This window comes from Argopecten irradians, unplaced genomic scaffold (genome assembly GCF_041381155.1).
Source record: "Argopecten irradians isolate NY unplaced genomic scaffold, Ai_NY scaffold_0102, whole genome shotgun sequence".
In the NCBI taxonomy this organism is placed as follows: domain Eukaryota; kingdom Metazoa; phylum Mollusca; class Bivalvia; order Pectinida; family Pectinidae; genus Argopecten; species Argopecten irradians.
In genome coordinates, this window is record NW_027187569.1 from 46587 (window position 1) to 67810 (window position 21224).

General features: G+C 36.9%; 1 protein-coding gene across 1 annotated transcript; it reads left to right on the plus strand.

Annotated features, from left to right (window-relative positions):
* The first annotated feature begins 6503 nt into the window (after positions 1 to 6503).
* On the plus strand, positions 6504 to 10563 carry LOC138311751 (uncharacterized). The gene is made up of 4 exons (XM_069252966.1): positions 6504 to 6584; positions 7379 to 7623; positions 9769 to 9904; positions 10223 to 10563. Exons 2-4 carry the CDS (start codon positions 7585 to 7587, stop codon positions 10561 to 10563), a joined length of 516 nt encoding a protein of 171 aa, XP_069109067.1. The 5' UTR covers positions 6504 to 6584; positions 7379 to 7584.
* The last annotated feature ends 10661 nt before the right edge of the window (positions 10564 to 21224 follow it).

Here is a 21224-nt window from a genome sequence, read left to right on the forward strand (position 1 = left end):
ACAGGTATATGTGTTATACTGTACCTTTGTTTTTGTTCTAGTACAGGTATATGTGTTATATTGTACATTTGTTTTTGTTCTAGTACAGGTATATGTGTTATACTGTACCTTTGTTTTTGTTCTAGTACAGGTATATGTGTTATTGTTATACTGTACCTTTGTTTTAGTTCTAGTACAGTTGTATGTGTTATACTGTACGTTTGTTTTTGTTCTAGTACAGATATATGTGTTATACTGTACCTTTGTTTTTGTTCTAGTACAGGTGTATGTGTTATACTGTACATTTGTTTTTGTTCTAGTACAGGTATATGTGTTATACTGTACGTTTGTTTTTGTTCTAGTACAGGTATATGTGTTATACTGTACCTTTGTTTTTGTTCTAGTACAGGTATATGTGTTATACTGTACTCTTTGTTTTTGTTCTAGTACAGGTATATGTGTTATACTGTACATTTGTTTTTGTTCTAGTACAGGTATATATATATATGTGTTATATTGTACCTTTGTTTTTGTTCTAGTACAGGTATATGTGTTATACTGTACGTTTGTTTTTGTTCTAGTACAGGTATATGTGTTATACTGTACGTTTGTTTTTGTTCTAGTACAGGTATATGTGTTATACTGTACATTTGTTTTAGTTCTAGTAGAGGTATATATATATGTGTGTTATATTGTAACTTTGTTTTTGTTCTAGTACAGGTACATGTGTTATACTGTACGTTTGTTTTTGTTCTAGTACAGGTATATGTGTTATATTATACCTTTGTTTTTGTTCTAGTACAGGTACATGTGTTATTTTTTAACCATTTTTGTGTTCTTAGTACAGGTATTATGTGTTATACTGAACATTGGTTTTTGTTCTAGTACAGGTATATGTGTTATATTATACTTTGTTTTTGTACCAGTACAAGTATATATGTGTTTATATTATACCTTTTTTTTGTTCTAGTACAGGTATATGTGTTATACTGTACCTTTGTTTTTGTTCTAGTACAGGTATATGTGTTATACTGTACGTTTGTTTTTGTTCTAGTACAGGTAAATGTGTTATATTATACATTTGTTTTTGTTCTAGTACAGGTATATGTGTTATATTATACGTTTGTTTTTGTTCTAGTACAGGTATATGTGTTATATTTATACCTTTGTTTTTGTTCCAGTACAGGTATATGTGTTATATCAATATAGTTTGGTTTTTGTTCTAGTACAGGTATATGTGTTATAATTATACTTTGTTTTTGTTCTAGTACAGGTATATGTGTTATATTATACGTTTGTTTTTGTTCTAGTACAGGTGTATGTGTTATATTTATGTACAGTTTGTTTTTGTTCTAGTACAGGTATATGTGTTATACCTGTACGTTTGTTTTTGTTCTAGTACAGGTATATGTGTTATACTACTGTACAATTTGTTTTAGTTCTAGTACAGGTATATATACCTATATGTGTTATACTGTACCTATACTCTAAGGAGATTACTGTACGTTTGTTTCTTGTTCCAAAAGGTATTTGTCTTTCAAATACCTTTGTTTTTGTTCAGTAAGGAATATGTGTAATATACTTTTGTACGTTTGTTTATGTTCAATAGTACAAGTTCAATAGGGGTTATTTTACTAAAGCCAAAGAGATTTTTGTCACAGGATTTTGTAAACGCCAAACCACAACTAGTAAACAAAGAGTATTCTTGTACAGAATTTCTTAAACGCCACCAAACAACCATCATGTGTATACCTTCGTTCCCAATCTTTCTTTTGTTTTCAAAAACAATTAGATCTCATCATATTTCTTCAATGTCTGATGAAAAAACGTTCTAAAGCACCTGAGAACTCGGGATGATAAGCCAACATTGACTTATATTGCTTGATCTGGAGCCTGGGTAACATGACCTTGTTGGAAAAATACCTCAGACATGAAATTCCGAACCTTGGTCCGATTGGACAGCTTTTGGAAGACCAACCCAATGTAAAGAATTTTACCAAAGCCTTGACTTTGTTAGGGGCTTTAATTACTTCCTGGTGGAATGGCTCTTCAGGGAATAGCCGTGTGTGGAAGACACACATGATAGTTTAAAAAGATACTTCATTCCCAGGACTTAGTTGTTGGGTAGAGGACACTACATCCAGTCTATAAATGACTCTACTAAATGGTTCCTACAAATGCTGGAATGGGGTGCAAAGGTGCAACAGTGGATTTTTCTGATTAGGTTTCCCTACCACCTGACAAGTATGACAAGACCTACAAAAATCAGCCACATCACCGTTTCAAATCTGGGCCAAAAGGAAGTGATCTAAGATCCTGTTATAAGTCTTGGTCACACCTAGATGCCCTGCCATAGGGACGTCATGAGACAAACTTAGAATATCTTGTCTATACCTCGGTGGGACAACTATTTGATTGACAACCTTCCAGTCCTTCCTCGGGAGACACATCAGGGGGGCGCCACACTTGCGAATCAACACACCTGACTGACGGATAGTAACAAACCGGGACTTTTCTCAGCCTCTTCCTCACTCAAAGCCCGATTACACAATAAGGAGATTTCATGGATTTTTCTCCTGTTCTACTATAAGCTCCTCTCTAGACAAAGATGATTTACTCATCATGTCAGACAAAGAAGTACCCTTGTTAGGAACAACTCTATCACTATCAAGTCTTACTAGGATTGCTCAAAAGATCACACTTTCTCACCGATCATCCTCTATATCATGAAGCCAAGAAAGTGTTCACCTAACCCTGGGACTATAATGATCCTCAAAACTACTGCAACATCAGAAACTTCTTTACTCATTGAAACGAGTTACAGCACAAAGATGGGAAAATACCAGGAAATTCCTGGTTGAATAGGGACTCAGCATCATCAGTTTTATCAGGGGATACTGGACACTAAGGGATATACCCTAACTTTCTCTCCAGCCAAGTCACTTCGACTAAAATGAGCGACACGCCCTCTATTGGGAAAGTTCCGGTCTAACACCATATGGTGACATGGCCCGAGTAACCAAGTTTGACTTTAAATAAACACAATGGAGAGGGCACATTAACAGAAAACCTAACTCTACACCTTGAAAGCAAAAACACTACTACCAGGATGAGGTCTCCCTCAGTGGACAAAGGCACTACGCCATCTAATATCAAAGATTGAGATAAGCCCCAGTATCTCGCAAATCTTCTTCTCAGGTTTCAAGTTGGTAATATCACTAGTAAGTGAAACAAAACCCTTCAGAAATGAAGGGGAGAGTACTTCTCCAAGACACTATCAGACTCTGAGCTCTTAAATCTCAAACAGGGACTCTTTAGAATCTTCCACTAATATCACTAAGTTTCTGACTAGGCTTTGTACATAGCTAACACAGAAGGAACTGACTGTTTACGCCTTTGCTCCTTACGCTGGAGAGAATAACTTTCAGACATAACATGCCCATACTTTCTTGCAGTAATTACGCAAACAGGATCAGAAGGAGACCCCACACCTGCCCTATGATCTGTTTTAGATATCAGACTTAGTTTTATCACACTAATTTAGGTTTGTCGTTGGAAGGGCCACTAAAGGTTGGGTTCTAGGCTGGACCAAATTAACTCGTTACCTGATGGTACTGTTTTAGTGCTTGAGAAAACTGTTTTTAAAATTGTGCATTTTTGGTGTTGAGAGAATAATCTCATCTGCCATTGTAGGCTGCTTTCACTAAGGGTTTCAACCTTTTCTCTCATCTTAACATGAGTTTTTATGTTTGTAGTAGGACACAAACGTTTAAATAATCCTCTATCAACAATAATTGCTCTCAATTTTACGAAATCCTCAGCACTTTCTTTAGAATCACCCCACCTATTAAATAATTGTTCTTTTCTCTGGGGCAAATTCTACCTGAAGTTTGTTCACATCTCTATTTCTACGAGTTTCGAAAATTCTCTGCCGGTATAGCCTCAGGAAATAACTCATAAGCTTTTCAAAATTGCTATCTTGACTACTTTGGTAATTTGATATGTCATCTACAGATAAAGAAGTATAAATGTCTCTAGCTTTAACCTATCAATCAAGACACTTTGAAAGAAGCATTGTAAGCTTATCTTCAGGCCATTTCATACTATCAGCTATTTTCTCTCAAAAATGTAGAAAATACTTGTCAACTTCTTTCTCTTGCAATAGGAGGAACTAACCTAATATTTCTACTGACATCAAAACCTCTGTTTCCTTGTAAACCCTAAAAGTTAGATTACATGAACTGTCTTGAGAAGCTAATAGCTCTAATTCTTTCATTCTAAGTTCTGTTTCAGCTTGAATTTCTGCTTCTCTAGCTCTAACAATCTGATCTCTCTCAATTTCTTTTCTCCTTAACTCTCTTTTCTTTGTCTATTTCTTTTTTCTCTTAACTCCTTTTCTATTTCTCTTTCTCTCATTTCTTTCTCTATTTGTTTCATTTTCATTTCATTCTCTATATTTCATTTTCATTTTTATATTTCATGTTCAAGTTCCATTTGTCTAATTTGGATTTCTGAAGTGACTGTTTCCTCTATACTATCTAATGCACTTAGAGTCAATTTGCCATTGTCAACAAAACTATCTTATAATTACCATTCCTAATTTCAGCTTTCCTCAAATTTGTTTTGATAGTAAGGCCTAAATGTTTACCCAATAACTGTTAAATACTTCTTACTTAACTTGCAAAAAGAACTTCCAGGGATGGCGCTTTAAACAACTGTTCTACCTGCATAGTAGTCTTATATTTATCTAGCTGAATGGTTTCAAATGTAAACTCAAAGTTTGTACACAAAATTTTGGAAATTTCTTAATTAATTTTCAAAGTTAGATTTCACAAATTGAATATCGATCTCGGACACGAGCCCCTAATTCTGTTACATTAACGAATAAACAGAAAGGAGAAACCAGCAGCTAAATTCAAAAAACAATTTAATTATATTATACAATATTTATACAGAGATGGTTTACGATATCTAAAGTAATTGGTGGTGGTACGAAGACTAGTACGATGGATTTTAAAGTGTTTTACTCTATCTGTATGCGATGTGTCCTGGTATAATCCTTGATCTCCTTCCAGGTTTCAAATTAACAATAATCTCAAAAATCCACAAGAAAAATTGAATGTCCACCGATGATTTTTAATGTTCCAGGCAATATGAATAAATCCACACAAAGTGTTGTAATAATCCACAGATAAAGCTCACAAATAGCTCTCCCCAATAGAATCTTATATGGCGCTGTACAATTCTTGGTATGTCTTTTTACAGGTCTCATTACAGTTTGATTAGCCTTGGGACAGCTGGAGTATATATAGCTAAACCCTAATTCAAGAATATTGGAGAAACCTTCTACTTCTAGAAATATCTATACTAAAAGCAGTAAACAAATAAAACACACATAACTTTCTGGAAATAGATCATTCTAGATCTCTAACTTAAAATCAACATGTTTACAAACATATTTGTTTATATACATGATTATATTCTAGAAAGTTCTATAACCTAAATCAATGATATGACTCTTCATAGGATGTATTGATAAAAAAAGCTATAGGAGTTATCTCCCATTATCTCATAAACTACATGTATTTAGTGTCATACATAACAAGGTATTATGTGTTATACTGTACCTTTGTTTTTGATTCTAGTACAGCATATATGTGTTATACTGTATATTTGTTTTGTTCTAGTACAGGTATATGTTGTTATACTGTACCTTTGTTTTTGTTCTAGTTACAGGATATATGTGTTATACTGTATATTTGTTTTTGTTCTAGTACAGATATATGTGTTATACTGTACATTTGTTTTGTTCTAGTACAGGTATATGTGTTATACTGTATACTTTGTTTTTGTTTCAGTACAGGTATATGTGTTATACTGTACATTGGTTTTTTGTTCTAGTACAGATATATGTGTTATATGTACATTTGTTTTTGTTCTAGTACAGGTATATGTGTTATACTGTATATTTGTTTTTGTTCTAGTACAGGTATATGTGTTATACTGTACGTTTGTTTTTGTTTTCTAGTACAGGTATATGTGTTATACTGTACGTTTGTTTTTGTTCTAGTACAAGATATATTTGATATTTTGTACCTTTGTGTTTGTTCTTAGTACATGTATGGTTTTAGTATCGAACGTAGATTTGCTATATCGTGCAATATGTATATATATATACATGTATTCAATTTTCTGTTCCTATAACCTCTTTTTAGTTTCCGTACATGTACATATATCTTGGATATTGTTTTTGTTTCATTGCAGAGCAGACTTCCGTGAAACGTTGCGGTATTACGTCTGGAGCACGTGAAGGTTAACGGTGATCTATCAGACCTTGTTTCTAATGGACCTTAATTAATTTGCACTCACTGGTTATTGCGTAATTTACATACAACTATTATTTGTGTACTTTCTCAGTTATGGACTTGCTACACACGGAGCAGACGGACACCACGGGGATACGGAGGGGGATAAAGGAAGACGGAAGGAATTAACAGACGTATCAGACACTGGGGGAACGCGTACGTACCAATACTGATGTTCTACAGACACTCCTTGTCTCGTTGGCCATATTACTACTACAGTGTCGTGTGACGTGACAGAAGGTAGGGCGCTACTCGTTATACAATGGATGAGATGCAACTGATTTGTAAAGTGGTTTTTTTTTAAATTTATATTCATGCAAAAGACCACAGAGCAAAAATATATATTGTATGCACTGCGGCACTTAACAAGTCGCGATGAATTATAAATATATTTGCTTTTTACAATACAACATCACAATGAGGTACATGTCACTTTCAATTTGCGATCTGGGTACTATACGATTATTCAATTTACATATAACATGTAGATTTGTTTTTGAGATATATATAAACAGGTTTGGGGTTACAGGTTCTATTTTGACCCCTTAGTTGAAACAATCGTTATCGTATTCACAGAAACACACCTCCTTTTTAAATAGACCCAATTACAGATGCGTTTGCAAGCAGGATTTTCTTTGCGCCCTTTCCGAACTTGTAAATGCAAATGGCGTAAACCTAAAACTTATCCGGACAAATGTACGCCTTTTGTGTCTGCTAAACATAATGGTATGGCTATTTGGTGACAGTAATATGCTAAGAATCCTGTGAACGTTTTCCCCTTGAAATGAACATTATTGCGCATATTTTGCTTAAATTTACAAACAACACAACAAATTACGAGACAACTTAAATCCTGATGCATTTACTTTGCCAATTTCACTCTGCTCAACTGCACGAAATATGCGGTTTGTAGGCTTGACAAATTTTAAACAGGGATACAATCTTAAACTCAAACTAGCCTCAGTAACAATGTGTCTCGGTATTGTAACTTTAATTCAGAGCTCTAAACAACAATATAATATATTTGTTTACAGCAAGTGACAGTCGAGTTGTCTCCCTTGATAACAACACGTGTCAGTTTGCCGTATATGACATCAGTATCCGGACGTCCTACTCTGTCTCCTGGGACGGAAAAGTTCTCCCCAAACTGTGTCGTCTTGGTTTCCGGGTACCAAATGTCAATTATTATCAAATCTGTGTATCTGCCCTCGAGTATGACGTCACAGACTGTGGCTTCAACATGCAGTATTTCCACGGACTCTCCTCACAACCAAACAGAGTAAGTTATTGAAATCAATGTCTAATAATCAATTTTCTCTTTGTTTCTGGCTTTCTGATTCGCCTATTTTTTTCCATTTTTCATCGGTAATTGACCTGAGAAATCTCCATGTGGAATTCATGTCGATATCTGATAAATTTCATGGCAATACCAGCGGCGTAGCTAGGTTTGGGAAGACCTGTATGCTTGGGGTGTGCAGGGGGCGGTAGCCCCTGCACAGGGTCCCGGGGCGAAGCCCCGGTAGGGGGTATGGGGGCGAAGCCCCTCAGAAGCTGACGGGAAATTGTCACAATGTAATAACTATTTTACCTCTTTGGTAACTCTAAACGTATATATGAATGATTAAATGAAGGTCACGATATTAAGGTTTATAATCATGCGAAAATAATACACAAAATTAGAACAGAGGTGATTTTATATTGTCTTCACTGTATTAATCGTACTATACTAGACTCATCGCGACCAGTGCTCGAGCAAAAAACCAATAATATTTTGGCTGTGAAAAATAAAATAGTAAGCAATGGCTGAATTTTGTATTATTTTAACTGAAGACAAAATTTTGGCGAATATTTTTGATAAAACTAAGTAAGTTCACGTGTTTGGTTTGTTTACGACAGCAAGTCAAAGACCACTGCAAAAATGGTGGAAATTGCGTAAGACCAGTTCCCGAACACGTCAAAAAAAAATGAAATTGTATATTTATGACAATATTTCTACCTATTCTTGTCTATTAAGATATTTTTTTTTCTAAAATTGAACAACACAAAAAACTATTTTCTAAATTCACAAACTGAACTTCCTATTCGACAAAAAACAAGCCAACTATATCGCACCCCGAAAATCATTGTACACGCGTTTTAACGAGCTGGAAGTAAACAAAAATGAAAAAACCCACATTTTTTTCATTACTAAGGCGAAAACACATGTTGTAAGTGCTATTTCTGAGATGTTTTGCTATCGTTTAATATATAATTATTTGTCTTACAAATATTTCTAACTTTCATGCGATGTTGTATATTTTGTTGATCGTAAGTGTTTGCCGATTCAAAATCCACATTTGCTGGAGGGATCTAATATTTTCTTCGACATGATTCAAACATAACCACATCTAACAACTTGGTAACAGGAAATATATACTATTCTAATAAATTTCCTTGATGGCCAATAAGTCTTTCAAATGTGTACAAAGTTATGTTAGACATACAGTCGGTCATATCACGTGTATTTATACGTCATTTATATTCTGCAGCGTTACGTATATACAAATGTGATTTTTCTGACTGTACAAAAATGTTAGTCAGATTATATTTTGCATGCTTGAGCATGCAAGCATGCACGGGCGCTACGCCACTGAATACAAGCGAAGGTTTTGACATGAACCGACTGTTTTACTCTTCCCATGTAAATGCGTTAACTACTAGTACTGCTTTATCGACTATATAAACTTGTAACTAACAAGCAAACATAATACAGCAGGATATTCAGGATAATTTCAGGCGAAAATTTTCCTTAAAATAGCAAAAATAGTCATTTAAGACCATCGAAATACCTTGATTCGGCGTTTCATAATAGGCAGTTCGTGATTTTAATGGTGTTTTATTGTAAGCTGTAATTCTGAGCACTTCTAGACAGTAAAGCATATCTTCTATATGTCGGCCGTGTATTCGTTCTAGTTCTTTACTATGGTGGCATATTTCTGCCATTGTGTTATTTAAGGTCGAGTTATGTAACGTAACTTTGCCGAGATAATTATGTCGACCTGTCGAGTTATATCATGATTGTTGAGATATTTATGTCGGCAAGTCGACTTACATCATACATCCTGGAAAATTGACTTACCTTATTACGACGAGATCCACGATAGTCAGTCGCGATAGTGTAACTCGACTTTCCAATATGAATATGTGGACTTATATATCTCAACAAGTCATGTTATAAACTCGACTGGTCAACGTAACTATATCAAAAAGTCATCTTATAACTCGACTTGCCGACATAACTATCTGGTCAAAGTTGAGTTACCCTAAGTCGACCTAAACTAACTCGATGGCAGAAATATGCCACCATACTTTACTAAATAATTTCCATACCGCACATTTCAATATATATAAAGATTTGTTTCTGTTTGAATTTACACTTTTTCAGAATTACACATGTACTGCCCCACCTGTCAGATATTGCGTCAACTCGACGCGATATTTCTATCTCCACTTCACGGCGAAAAAGGCGTCGACGTCACAAGTCACTGTGGAAATAGTAGCGAAGGCCAGACAAAAAGCTAGTAACGTCGTGTAAAATTATAAAAAACAGATCAAGTCGATGACCGAAAAATTGCTAGAGTTGATTTAAATGCATTTTGTTTAGTAAACGATTTTAAAGAAGAAAAAAAAACTTTGTTGATCAATGTGTGCGTACAAAAGTTTTTGAAGAAAAAACCTGTATAAGGCTAGTTTTTAGTGCTAGCTCTGGTCCCTAAACGTTAAATGCTTATCACATTCAGAGCTTTTGTTTCTAAGGAATTGTCGACAAATGATATCATGAAGAAACAAAATGACCTTAAATTTCATTTATTCATCTATTACATAATGTTATATTTTAGGTCAGAGGTCAAGCTCCATGATGGAAGTACTCGTAGGTGGGCTAGCCAGTCTCCTGTTCGTTGGCTTTTCATGCTTCGTGTTTGGAGCACGCAGTAAAAATCCTTGTCTGTGTCTACGTAAATTATTCGGTAAATTCGACGCCTGCCGTCCCTGTGTGGACCGAATGGACAATCACGGATGTGTTTCCCTCCCCGACAAATGTATCAGCTGGCAGGACATCAAGGTGCTGCTCACAGTCGGCCTGTTGTGTTCTCCTGGGAATAGACAATGGGCAACGAGAGACGACAATCGTCACACGGGGAGGACAGATCGAAACATGACAGCCCCAGACCTGATATAGAACAGCCTCCTCGTAAGTATACACGGATTGAGGAAAAATGCTTCTGTATTATTATTATCATAATTGTAATCCACATTGATTACACCGGTATTGCAGATGAAGCAGGAACTGTAACCCTTTTGGACAACTTTGTTCTAATTAACATTGTATAATATTATTTTGCTTTAAGGAGTGTATAAAATTTAATCAATATGGTGTTAAAAACCTACTCTTCTTTATTTAAATTTGCTAACCTTGTGTTTTTGTTGGATTTATTTTCAGTTCGATATACTGATTACGAAAATGATAAAGTAGTGTTTTATTCTCGCGGTTGTGTGATCTTTGGTTCAGAATACGAAATGATGTTTTGAGCTAGGGCTAAATATGATGCATATAGAACGGGGTATTGAAATCCGACTATGATTCATTGCATTCTTAACTTAATAAATATGTATTTTAATTAAAGTATTTTCACAAATTGTGCGCGGTGACAACTTCGCTGTGTAAACAATAGTTCTTTATCGAGACTGTCAGCTGTCTATATATACATTATAACCATTACACACACGCATGCTGTTTATTTCGTACAGACGAAATGACACAATTGTACATGTATATGATATGGCTGATTGGAGAACTGGGAATGACACCAACATAACCACCAATTAAATCTACGTATAAATCTACGTATATACAAATTACGATGTCAATTATGGATGATTTTAATGATGGTAAGGACAATAACAACTAGTCGTTATTTGGTTGATTTGAGAATCTATATGGCAGCTGATAATTACAACTAGTCGTATATTTGGTTGATTTGAGAATACAATATATGGCAGAGACAATTACAACTAGTCGTTATATTGGTTGATTTGAGAATCTATATACCAGAGACATATAACAGGATGCTTGTTTATTTTCAGCCTACAATTCACTGTCTATGGACGGCAGTCGTGGGCAATCCGTCAGATGTGGTCCAACCCCCGCCGATATGGATACAGATGTCCCCGCCTCCTTATGAGGCCCCTCCACCGTCGTATGAAGACGTCATCCGAAATAAATGACGTCAGACTGATTTTTCCTGTGTCGAACATACAAAATCGTTAAGATATCCTAAGGATGCCATTGAGGTTTTCACGTGATTGAGTAGACCGAAGGAATAAACGAGGGGACGTACTAAACGTTTGACTTTTACCGTAACCTGATTTTCTAAACCATTGACTCTCCTCGCCGGAGCTTTGGGCATATTAGCCCATAATTAATCAGATACCCTTAGAATCACACCAGCAACGAGAGCTTTTGCTCGTTTTTTAATGATGTTAGAGTATTGTTTTAGGTAGGTTTCCTTTTTTATAGAAGATGTATTTGCTTCTTTGTTTTTTCACTGTTAAATAAGCTCACAGAAACATTTTTTATTGTCTGGTCTGATCAGGAACCCTGGATAATCACAATCATTTTTTGTGTGTCAAACAAGTTCTTACCAGAAACGTGTTATTTCTAAGTATCGTTAGAGTTATTTCCCTTTGTGAACATTTTCTCACGGTAAAACATACATATTAAAACACACACACACCTATTCGCATGCATGGCTATTAACAATGGGGGAAATGAGGAATATGTTTGCTGAGTTGGTTTATTTGTATACTAGGAACAACGTTCCTATTTTGGTTTGTTTTATGAAAAGTTTTTATTATGTGTATTTTATTATCTAATATTGTTCAGCGCTGTTGTAAAGGGTTAATTTGATAACAAATATACATGTATCGTAACATCTTGACATAATGTCATGGAAAAGCATCGTGTTAAAGAGTTAGATTTTTTTTTAACATTTGTGCATTTTATTGTATAAAGTAAACTGTTGGTATGATCCTAAACCTACGAAAACGCTCATTCGAATAGGGCCTTTTGAAGTATCATACTGCGCCATCCATAGATACCAAACTATTGTGTGACGCTTTCATCATATTAAATCGTCTGATATTCAGATATTCATCCCTGGTAATATTTTTCATAGATATGTAGTACTCGGGGCAGGGATTCCAAAATGGCGTCATCATATGACGCTAGTACAGCGTGACGTACCGTCAGCGTACTGCCGGGATTCGAGGACGGCTAGACGAAATGGTTGCCCCTGCCAAACTTTTTGGTTATAAAATTCACCAAGATACCGTTCGATGTGGATAAGAAATTAAAAATAAAGATTTTTGTTGAATTTTTACATAAGAGAATTTTTGAAACTCGCCTCAACGTTTAATTGTGCTCGCTATGGCTCAAAAATATAAAATTATTAATTCACATACGAAACAATTGTTGTAAGTCCTTTTATGTTTAGGTTAAATGGTCTTGCTTCATGCTAGCTATGGTGGCGTTATCCTCAAACACACAGTGGGTCTACAACCCAACAAAAATATACTGGCCAGAGAGCTTCTATTCAACTCTGTCACAAATTACAATACAGGGTAGCATTGATGTGTAACTGCAATATTCGAACACGGAGTCTTCTTAAAGAGAAAACATGTTATTATTAAAATGCGACACTTGTAACAAATCTTGAATTGATATTATGATATTAAATACTATTTTTTTCTGTTTAGCCGTTGTTTGTTCTGTCATAACAACAAAATTGTACACAAGTCAGTGCGATCATAGTCTGATCACAGACGTAAAAGCTCTATAGACATTTTTTCTCCCTATAAATATGTAACACTGTGTCAAGGTCTATATCTCGGCTTGCCATATAGCACTACCCAATTTTCAGAAAAAAAGTATGATTTTAACAAACCGTATAAGAGGTGACAATGGGAATACTCAATCGACAGTCAGATAACTCATTTTAATTTTGTATATGATACAATTCATATCATGTCGTATTAATGTCACTAGGTATCCAGAAACATCGGAAAACAGCCGGATTTCATAACTGGTCGGACACTGTACATGTGGGTGTCCTCCGATAAATTCCAAAGGGCTGTGTTGAGCAAAATGGATGGTATATTGATATACAAAAAACATACCGGTAAGTCTGTTTTTAACCAAACTTTCATTCTTATGTAAGCTGAAGTGTTTGACATGCAGTGATTTTGAGCTACCCATTACGAGCCCAAATGGTCGGGGCACTGCACATGTGGTGTCCTCAGATAATACGCTAGGGCTCTAATGGGTAGCTCAAAAATCATGCATGTCAACACTTCAGCTTCATTAGAATGAAAGCTTTGTTTTAAAAAACAGACTTACCGGTATGTTTTTGTATATCTATATACATATCCCATTTGCTCAACACAGCCCTTTGGAATTCCGATTGAAAATTTGCGTCTTTAGTCGCCATGTTAGTATGTGTTTTAAAACATAGTTGTGATGTCATCTATTGTTGTTAATTCTTTACTTTAACTAACTCCCGGAATATGGGACCATTACCTGTAAGCCTGTGCCTATATATTACCTTTTACTGTCCTATATGTGACTCTAATATAAGACAGTCACTTATAAGACACGATTCATAAGGTAGCATATGGGAAAGTTAGACACACATACGGGTGAGTATATGTCTCCCGGCATAATCCCATAATTATGTTAACACACAAACACATTACCTGCCGGAATATTCCACTATCTTTTAATCCCAAATTACGAAATCACAACACAACCGAATATGAGAAAATTTAATCCTCTGTTGATGCGGAATTAAACACATCCACAGAATTTCTGTATATGTTCCACACATTGAGTTTTCCTACTTATGATGAACTCACACATTTAACAATTATCTACAGCATTAACTCCAATTGCCGTATTCTGAAACCTTGTTGTTTTTTGTACACCACTTTTTATTTTTAATTTCAAAATCAAATCTTATACTGTAGTTTTACACTTATTTTGTGTGTTGTTTCAACAATATTTCAGAAATTTCACCTAAATCCCATTAGCTTGTTGAATGAAATTGCAGATGGGTATAAATGAATCCAAAAACTGTCCATAGAGAAATCGAAATTTAATTCCTCTGAATTCAATGAAAGTTCTGTGGGCACCAACTGTTTTGAACTGGCCTGGAAATTCACCATTATATGCGATCACTTTAGCAATACGCTTTCAAACAAACGCCTAAATTGCATTTTTCATTTTTTTTTTACCCAAACCAGACATTGGAAATGAAATGTCTTTTTAGCAATATAAGTCACTAAAGCCACCTTAATATATCGCTTAAATTGAGGAAACTAATATCCCTCCATCACTGGTATGGCGGACATTGGTGAAAATGAATTTACAGATAGGTTGTCCAACCCAAAAGCATGCTTCTTGCATTCTGTTAATGAATGCTATTCAGCACATATAACACGAGGCAAAGGTAATTCTATGTTGTCACTGTCTATGTTAGATTTGTCATGGTTGAAGGGAACATTGATAGGAGTTACCTGAGCTCATATACAAAGGCAAAAAAGGCTTATTATTAGTAATATATTAATAAAATTGTACTTTATGCTATAACAAAGACTTGCTATGATTAAAGTAAGATTATAAAACCTCAAACTGTACAATATGTGGGAGAAGAGAGAACAGATCTCGGCTTGACGGGCCTCGACACAGTTCTCTCTCCCACATATTGTTTACACAGTTATCGCGCTTTTATCTCCATAAATGAATGTACTGAAAAGTCTCGGTTCTAAACTTTCTAATCTTTATTCAATTTATCTTGAATTGCCAGCATCTCGGTCCTGAGACAGATTAAAAAGAACCGGGATTTAAATTATCTACATAAGGGTGGGACTCGACAATCCTCGCCTGATTGCGAATAGCAATCACCACTATACTATATGAATACACTATAAAAACAGTAAACAAGGTTAAACAGTTCTTGAAAGCGGGATAAATAAAAAAAAAAGTCACAATTGTAGTCCTTAAAAGTCTCTTGATGATGATAAGTTATGTCGGTTTCAAGTCACTCACTAAGAATCAGTACCAGATCCGTAACTTGGCGGATGTAGAAGGAGAAGGTATCATCCCTAATAACCTTGATCTTAACAGAAAATGTCGACGACTATTGACACAGACCAATCGTTCCTAGATGTGTTTTGTCTTTAAGCAGAACAACGTCAACAGTTTTGACATTTTGGCGTTCAGACTGCAACCTTTTGCGTCCCTGTATTGGGTGTAGGTATTTCTTTTGCCAACATGGTCAGACAGAAGGAAGTGGCGAGGACCTGGAAATTCTTCCATTGAACCTTATACGTGTCGCGGATGCCCAAGTTCCTGGGAAGGCTCTTCCACTCTACCGGTTTTCTGCGAAAAGGAAGACAGAAAGGGTAAGTATCTGATGAGAGTCGGAATTATTTGATACGGAAGATGACAGGCCGATCATCCGTTCCCAGACTCCTCCCATTTTGGGAAGAATGGGGCGAATTAAACTTCCAGGTCATACCTCTGCGATATATGAAATTCTTCACCCGGGCCGTCTCCAACATTAATCGTATCTATCTTGAGGGGACGTTGGTGCTTCCGACGAAGTTGGAACCGTGGTCCGAGCAAAGTTCTTGAACCTTTCCGCGAATTGAAACGAATCTCATAAGTGCGTTGATAAAGGCCGATTAGGTCATGTCTTAAACACCTTCGTTGCGGGATTACCCCTTTAGCCAAGTACATGAAGATGACGGCCCATCGTTTGGAATGAGCTAGGCCACCTTTGTCCTCCTCGAGGTGACTTGCCAGGGGACCGAAGACATCGAGACCGACGAACATGAAGGGCGTAGTAGAAGGAGTGACACGGGCCAATGGTGAGTCTGACATCTTTTGATCCATAAGTTGGCCCTGAGCTTACGGCATTTTACGCAATGGTGGATAGTCGAGTTTACGAGACGTCGAAATCCGACTATTCAAAATCCATAAAATGTCGACCTTGGTGTTCGGTGGATGCGTGGTAGTAATCGCAATGTGGCTTCTACCAGGAATGACAATGGGGTTCAGTTTATTTTGATTCGAAATATCCTCAAATCGGTTCAGTTGTCCTCCAAACCTAATGATATCGGTCGAATTAATGTATGGTGACGACGCGAAAATGAATTTGAATGGAGAAATTCTCAAACCGATGCGAGTCGAGGTTAATGGCTTGCTTCTTCGATGTATTGGTTTTCACAACCTTGACAAGGGTCTGTTTAGAATTGGATTAGATTGTCAAATCCTTGTTGACCTCGTCTTCCCACAAAATTCAGAAAGTGTCAAGAATGGAGGTCCTTTCAGACAGAACGCTCCCTTGGATTGTTAGTTGACGGAATGGAACGTGTACCCTGATCGGTAGGATTCTGGTCTTATGTAACAGCCACTGTTGTGCTGAAGTGATCCTCCTGATGCGTTCTAAATTCTACCCTGTTAGCAACGTAGACGTAGAAAATCTTCTGGTTGTGTTAGGGATGTACCCACGGACTTCTTTGAAGTAGGGGGTGATTCGGGGTCGAAGTTCAAGTCCTTTAGGTCTTGAACTAAATTGTCCGAAGGAAAGGCGTCCATGACCATAAGAAGGAGTTTGACGATATTATTTAAAGAACGGAGATTGCCTCCCTCAAGGAGAGATCTCTGTGCTCTTTCCAGGAGGTCGATCGCTGATTCGGTATCGGGACGGGATGATAGGCCCATCATCGACGTAAAAATTGTTATTGACGAATTCATAAACGTCCTCACTAATATATGTCTTTGTTCATTTCGACCGATTTCCGAAGGCCATGGCTGGGAAAGGGCGTTGCCAACGTATGTACCTTCATCCAGGTATTCAGTCAGCGGTTTGTCTTTTCAGAATGCCAGAGAAACCGAAGGAAATTCCTATTATTTTCCGTAACAAAGAAACGTGAAACATTTGTTGAATGTCTGCTACAAAGGCCACTCTTTCCTTGCGAAAAACGAATGAGAATACCGAGAAGGCTGTTGGTGAGGGGTCAGGTCCTGTGAGAAGAGCACTGTTGAGAAGATATAGAGACGCCTTGAAACGTGGCCGAGGAGTCAATTACAAACGATAATCTGTTAGGTCTTCTTTTTATGGTATACTTTCAAATATGGGTAAATACCATTGTTTCCATTGAGTTCGAGGACAGGTGGCGCTATCTCTGCATGACCACCATCAACATGTTCTTCATGAACAAACAAAAGTAGTTCCTTTTTTCTGGGTTTCTTCTTCTGAGTGTCTCGATGTCAAGGACATGGCTCTATCCATGGCTTGTGACTTATTGAGTTCGAACGGGGGGACACCCAGTCCGCCCCCTGTCCGTTGCGGCGAGAGGGGCCTTCTGGTTCTAAGTTTCCGTTTTTATTTTATATTTTTTTCATTTTCTTTCCATGATTTCCATAAACTTTTCTATCATTCGACGGAAAGGCCAGGCTTGTCGGTCATCGTTTGAGGTCCTACAGAAAGACCGAGTAATTTACGTGGAGTGAGGTTGTGTATTCAAAAAAACATTCAAAGAAGCTTGTGGTAGCTATCGACCTGTTACTTTGATCATCTATAACAACATAAAGGAGGATGTGGCGTTCTGGAGATTCTTCTGGTAGCCTCTCGCAAGAACTGTCTTTGCACATGATTTTACGTTTTTGTTTTTGCCGCACAACTATGTGCATTTTGGCCGTTAAAATGATGAAATCATCTTTTGCTTGGTAGGATCCTCCCAACCATTGGTCGCTCATTATTTTGGTTACGGAAGGTTGTTCTTTAGTACTCGTGCTAGTGGGGGGCTAGAAACGTGTAGGGGCGTACAGTCGTGCGAAGTATTTTACAGCGCAAAGGTTTTTCTTTGCAATCTTTCGCACATGTCTAATGTTTCTATTTGCCTTGTCAACACCAAAAACAGATACCATTTCCTTCATAAACTGGTGCCTTTCTGGTGATTGGTTTTTGTTGGAAGGCTCCTGCATTCATTGAGGGTAAGTCTAGTATTATGAATAGGGACACAGGTTCTCGTGTTTGAATAGAAGCTTGTAAATTGTTATTCACTCTTGGATGGAATGGTCCGTTTTCCTTGCAGACACGACAGGAATAGTTCGATTTCTTGCCTTTCTCGGTGTGTACCTGAGTTATTGTTTTCTTTTTGTAAATTAGAATTGGATCAATTGTCTCGACTACTTAATTCGGGCACATAGTTGCGCGATTGCGCGATCTGTCCACTTGATTGCATGTAGGAGGAAGTTTCTAAACAATAGGAGTTTACGCCGACTGATGAGTCGCATGTAGGCCATGAGTGAACAGTTGTTCTCTTGCTCATTTATTGATTCAATCTCTGATAGGATATCCGCTTGGTCGTATAGGCGCTTTGAGTCTTTAATATTAAGTTTGGGAAAGTGTGTTGAGCTTATCGCGAGCATTGGATAGCCTTAACAAGTTCTGGGGTACCATATCTCTTGTTCAAGTCGTTGCTAAACCTTGATGAGTTCGGAATTAGAAGATCTAATAAGGTAAGATTCCTAATTGTGATTAAAGTCCATTCGCTCGGATTTAACTGCGGCCTAGGTATGTAAGTCGAGGGGTCATCATGGCAGATCTGCTGGGCGTCAGTAACCACTCTTGGGTGTACGATGACCTGGGTTTGGCAGAGAATGAGATTGCAGTGGTAGAGGAGGAGTTGTGGCGCTAATGTATAGGTGTGAGAGGCCACATGTTCACAGCCTCAGTGGTTCGATGACGGAGCATAGGGATGCATATCCGTTGGTTTCCAACATGGTTGCTTAGGAGGACTGAACTCCTGAGCCCTGAGTCCAGTTTCTGGCACGGAGGCTAAATCTGGTATTACTGTCGCTTCAGAATCTTCTCACATAGATATCTTAGATTTGCTTCAGCAGCTGCGACCTCCATTTTCTGATTTAAGAAAGGAAATGTCTGCAGTGAATTGTGCCCTTCTTTCTGTCAGATGTGGCTTTATATTTTGATTCTTCCTCCCTGCAGTATAGCTCTCTGCAGCTTTAGTTTGTGCTTAAGTTTTTTCGAAGTCTATGCGAGCTTTAGCTTCCAGTGAGTAGGCTCTGTGCCCTAGCAAGGCTTGTGCTGGAGTTTACTTCGTATGTTGCTACCAGTATTATTACATTCATTCAGATGACTCCTGTAATACACTAGAGAGATTTACTAGTTTTAATTGAGGGGGTTTTGTCCACAGTGCCCTTATTGCTAGAACAAATGTGGTCCATCTCATTTAAAACTGTAGACCACTTTAGCTTCAATACTACTGTGTATTATCTGTTGTGACGTGTATTCAAGTCTTATCTGTATTTTTTCTCTCTCTCAAGGAATTCCATAAAACAATGTATATGAGAAGCATAGATCTCGGCTATATGAAGACGATTTTTACGGTGTTGAAACACAATGCTCCTGTCAGTTTTTAAAACTGGTGGCATAGTTCAGGATTACACTTTCTAAAGTCATTGCGAATAGATCTTACTTTAGCGGTATATTTCTGTACTTCAGGTTCATACTATATACCTTGAGCTTTTTCTGTAATTTCGTAGCTTACTTTTCCTCCGATTTATTGTGTGACGGTGCAGCACTGAGCTGGTTCTGGAAACAGAATGATCAGGGAAAAGTTTCTGAGGGTAAGTTCGTTATCATTGGGCCGCGAGGCACAACGTAAACGTAAATATCATCATGTTTGGGGCGAGATGATCTGGGGGGTTCAGTGTGACGAGTCCTACGTTCGTACTAGGTTTTTACTGTATCTGACAAAAATCTGGGTTCTAAGATTTCTAATCGTTTATACCAATTTTCTCTTGAATTGACAGCATCTCTGTCTGAGACAAGTAAAAAATTGTAACAGAAAACAAACATAGTATTAACCTGCAGTAGTGTGTAACACATGTTTTTCAGTCGGACGCTGAATTAAGTTATAGCTAGGTAAACAACGAGTATGACTATTAGAAATGCAAATTATAGAATTAGAGATAAAATCACAATCATAGTTTGTTTTTACCGTTTAGACTATAAGAGACTCTCTTGTAAACAATGTTCGAAATTCTGTCCAAATATGAAGGTTCTTTTACCCCTTTTTCGTATGGTCGATAATATAAATCCACTTCCGGAACCAGACTTCGTAATGGGTATTCGACGAAATTTCAAATTATTTACGATAAGGTTAGACACGACAGTGTATTACATTTGTTTTCTCGGACGTTGATTGGTCAATTAAGTTCCTAGAGCCAATCAACGCCGAGAAAACCAAATGTACTACACACATACTAACTCCATGACGGCTGAAAGAAAGAGAATACATATAAACCACTGTACTACGTTGTTTTCATATCCTGTTATTGCATCTTGTTAAAGTGTCTCTCCTTGTGTGGTTACCGTTGTTACTGTAGTTTCAGTGCCACAAACGCACATAGAATATGTAACATTTATCGAATCTAATTTGAAATCATCCAGCCATCGAAAAATCTTTATTCTATATTTTAAATTATATAACATATCGTATACGTTTCGTATAATTACATTATTTTTGGGGAAACGTGACATATCGCTTCCTTTGTTTTACGGATTTAAACTTGTATGCGTGTGTTTCCATACCGTCTACACACAGCAGAACACTGTTGATACCTCGGATACCACATCGTTGGGGCAGTGGTAAAGTAAACCAATTATATTTCACCCCAAAAGGTGAGCAAAAACATAAAACATATAACTTTATTTGACGAATTTGATGTCGATTGTATGCGCCGTGATGCAA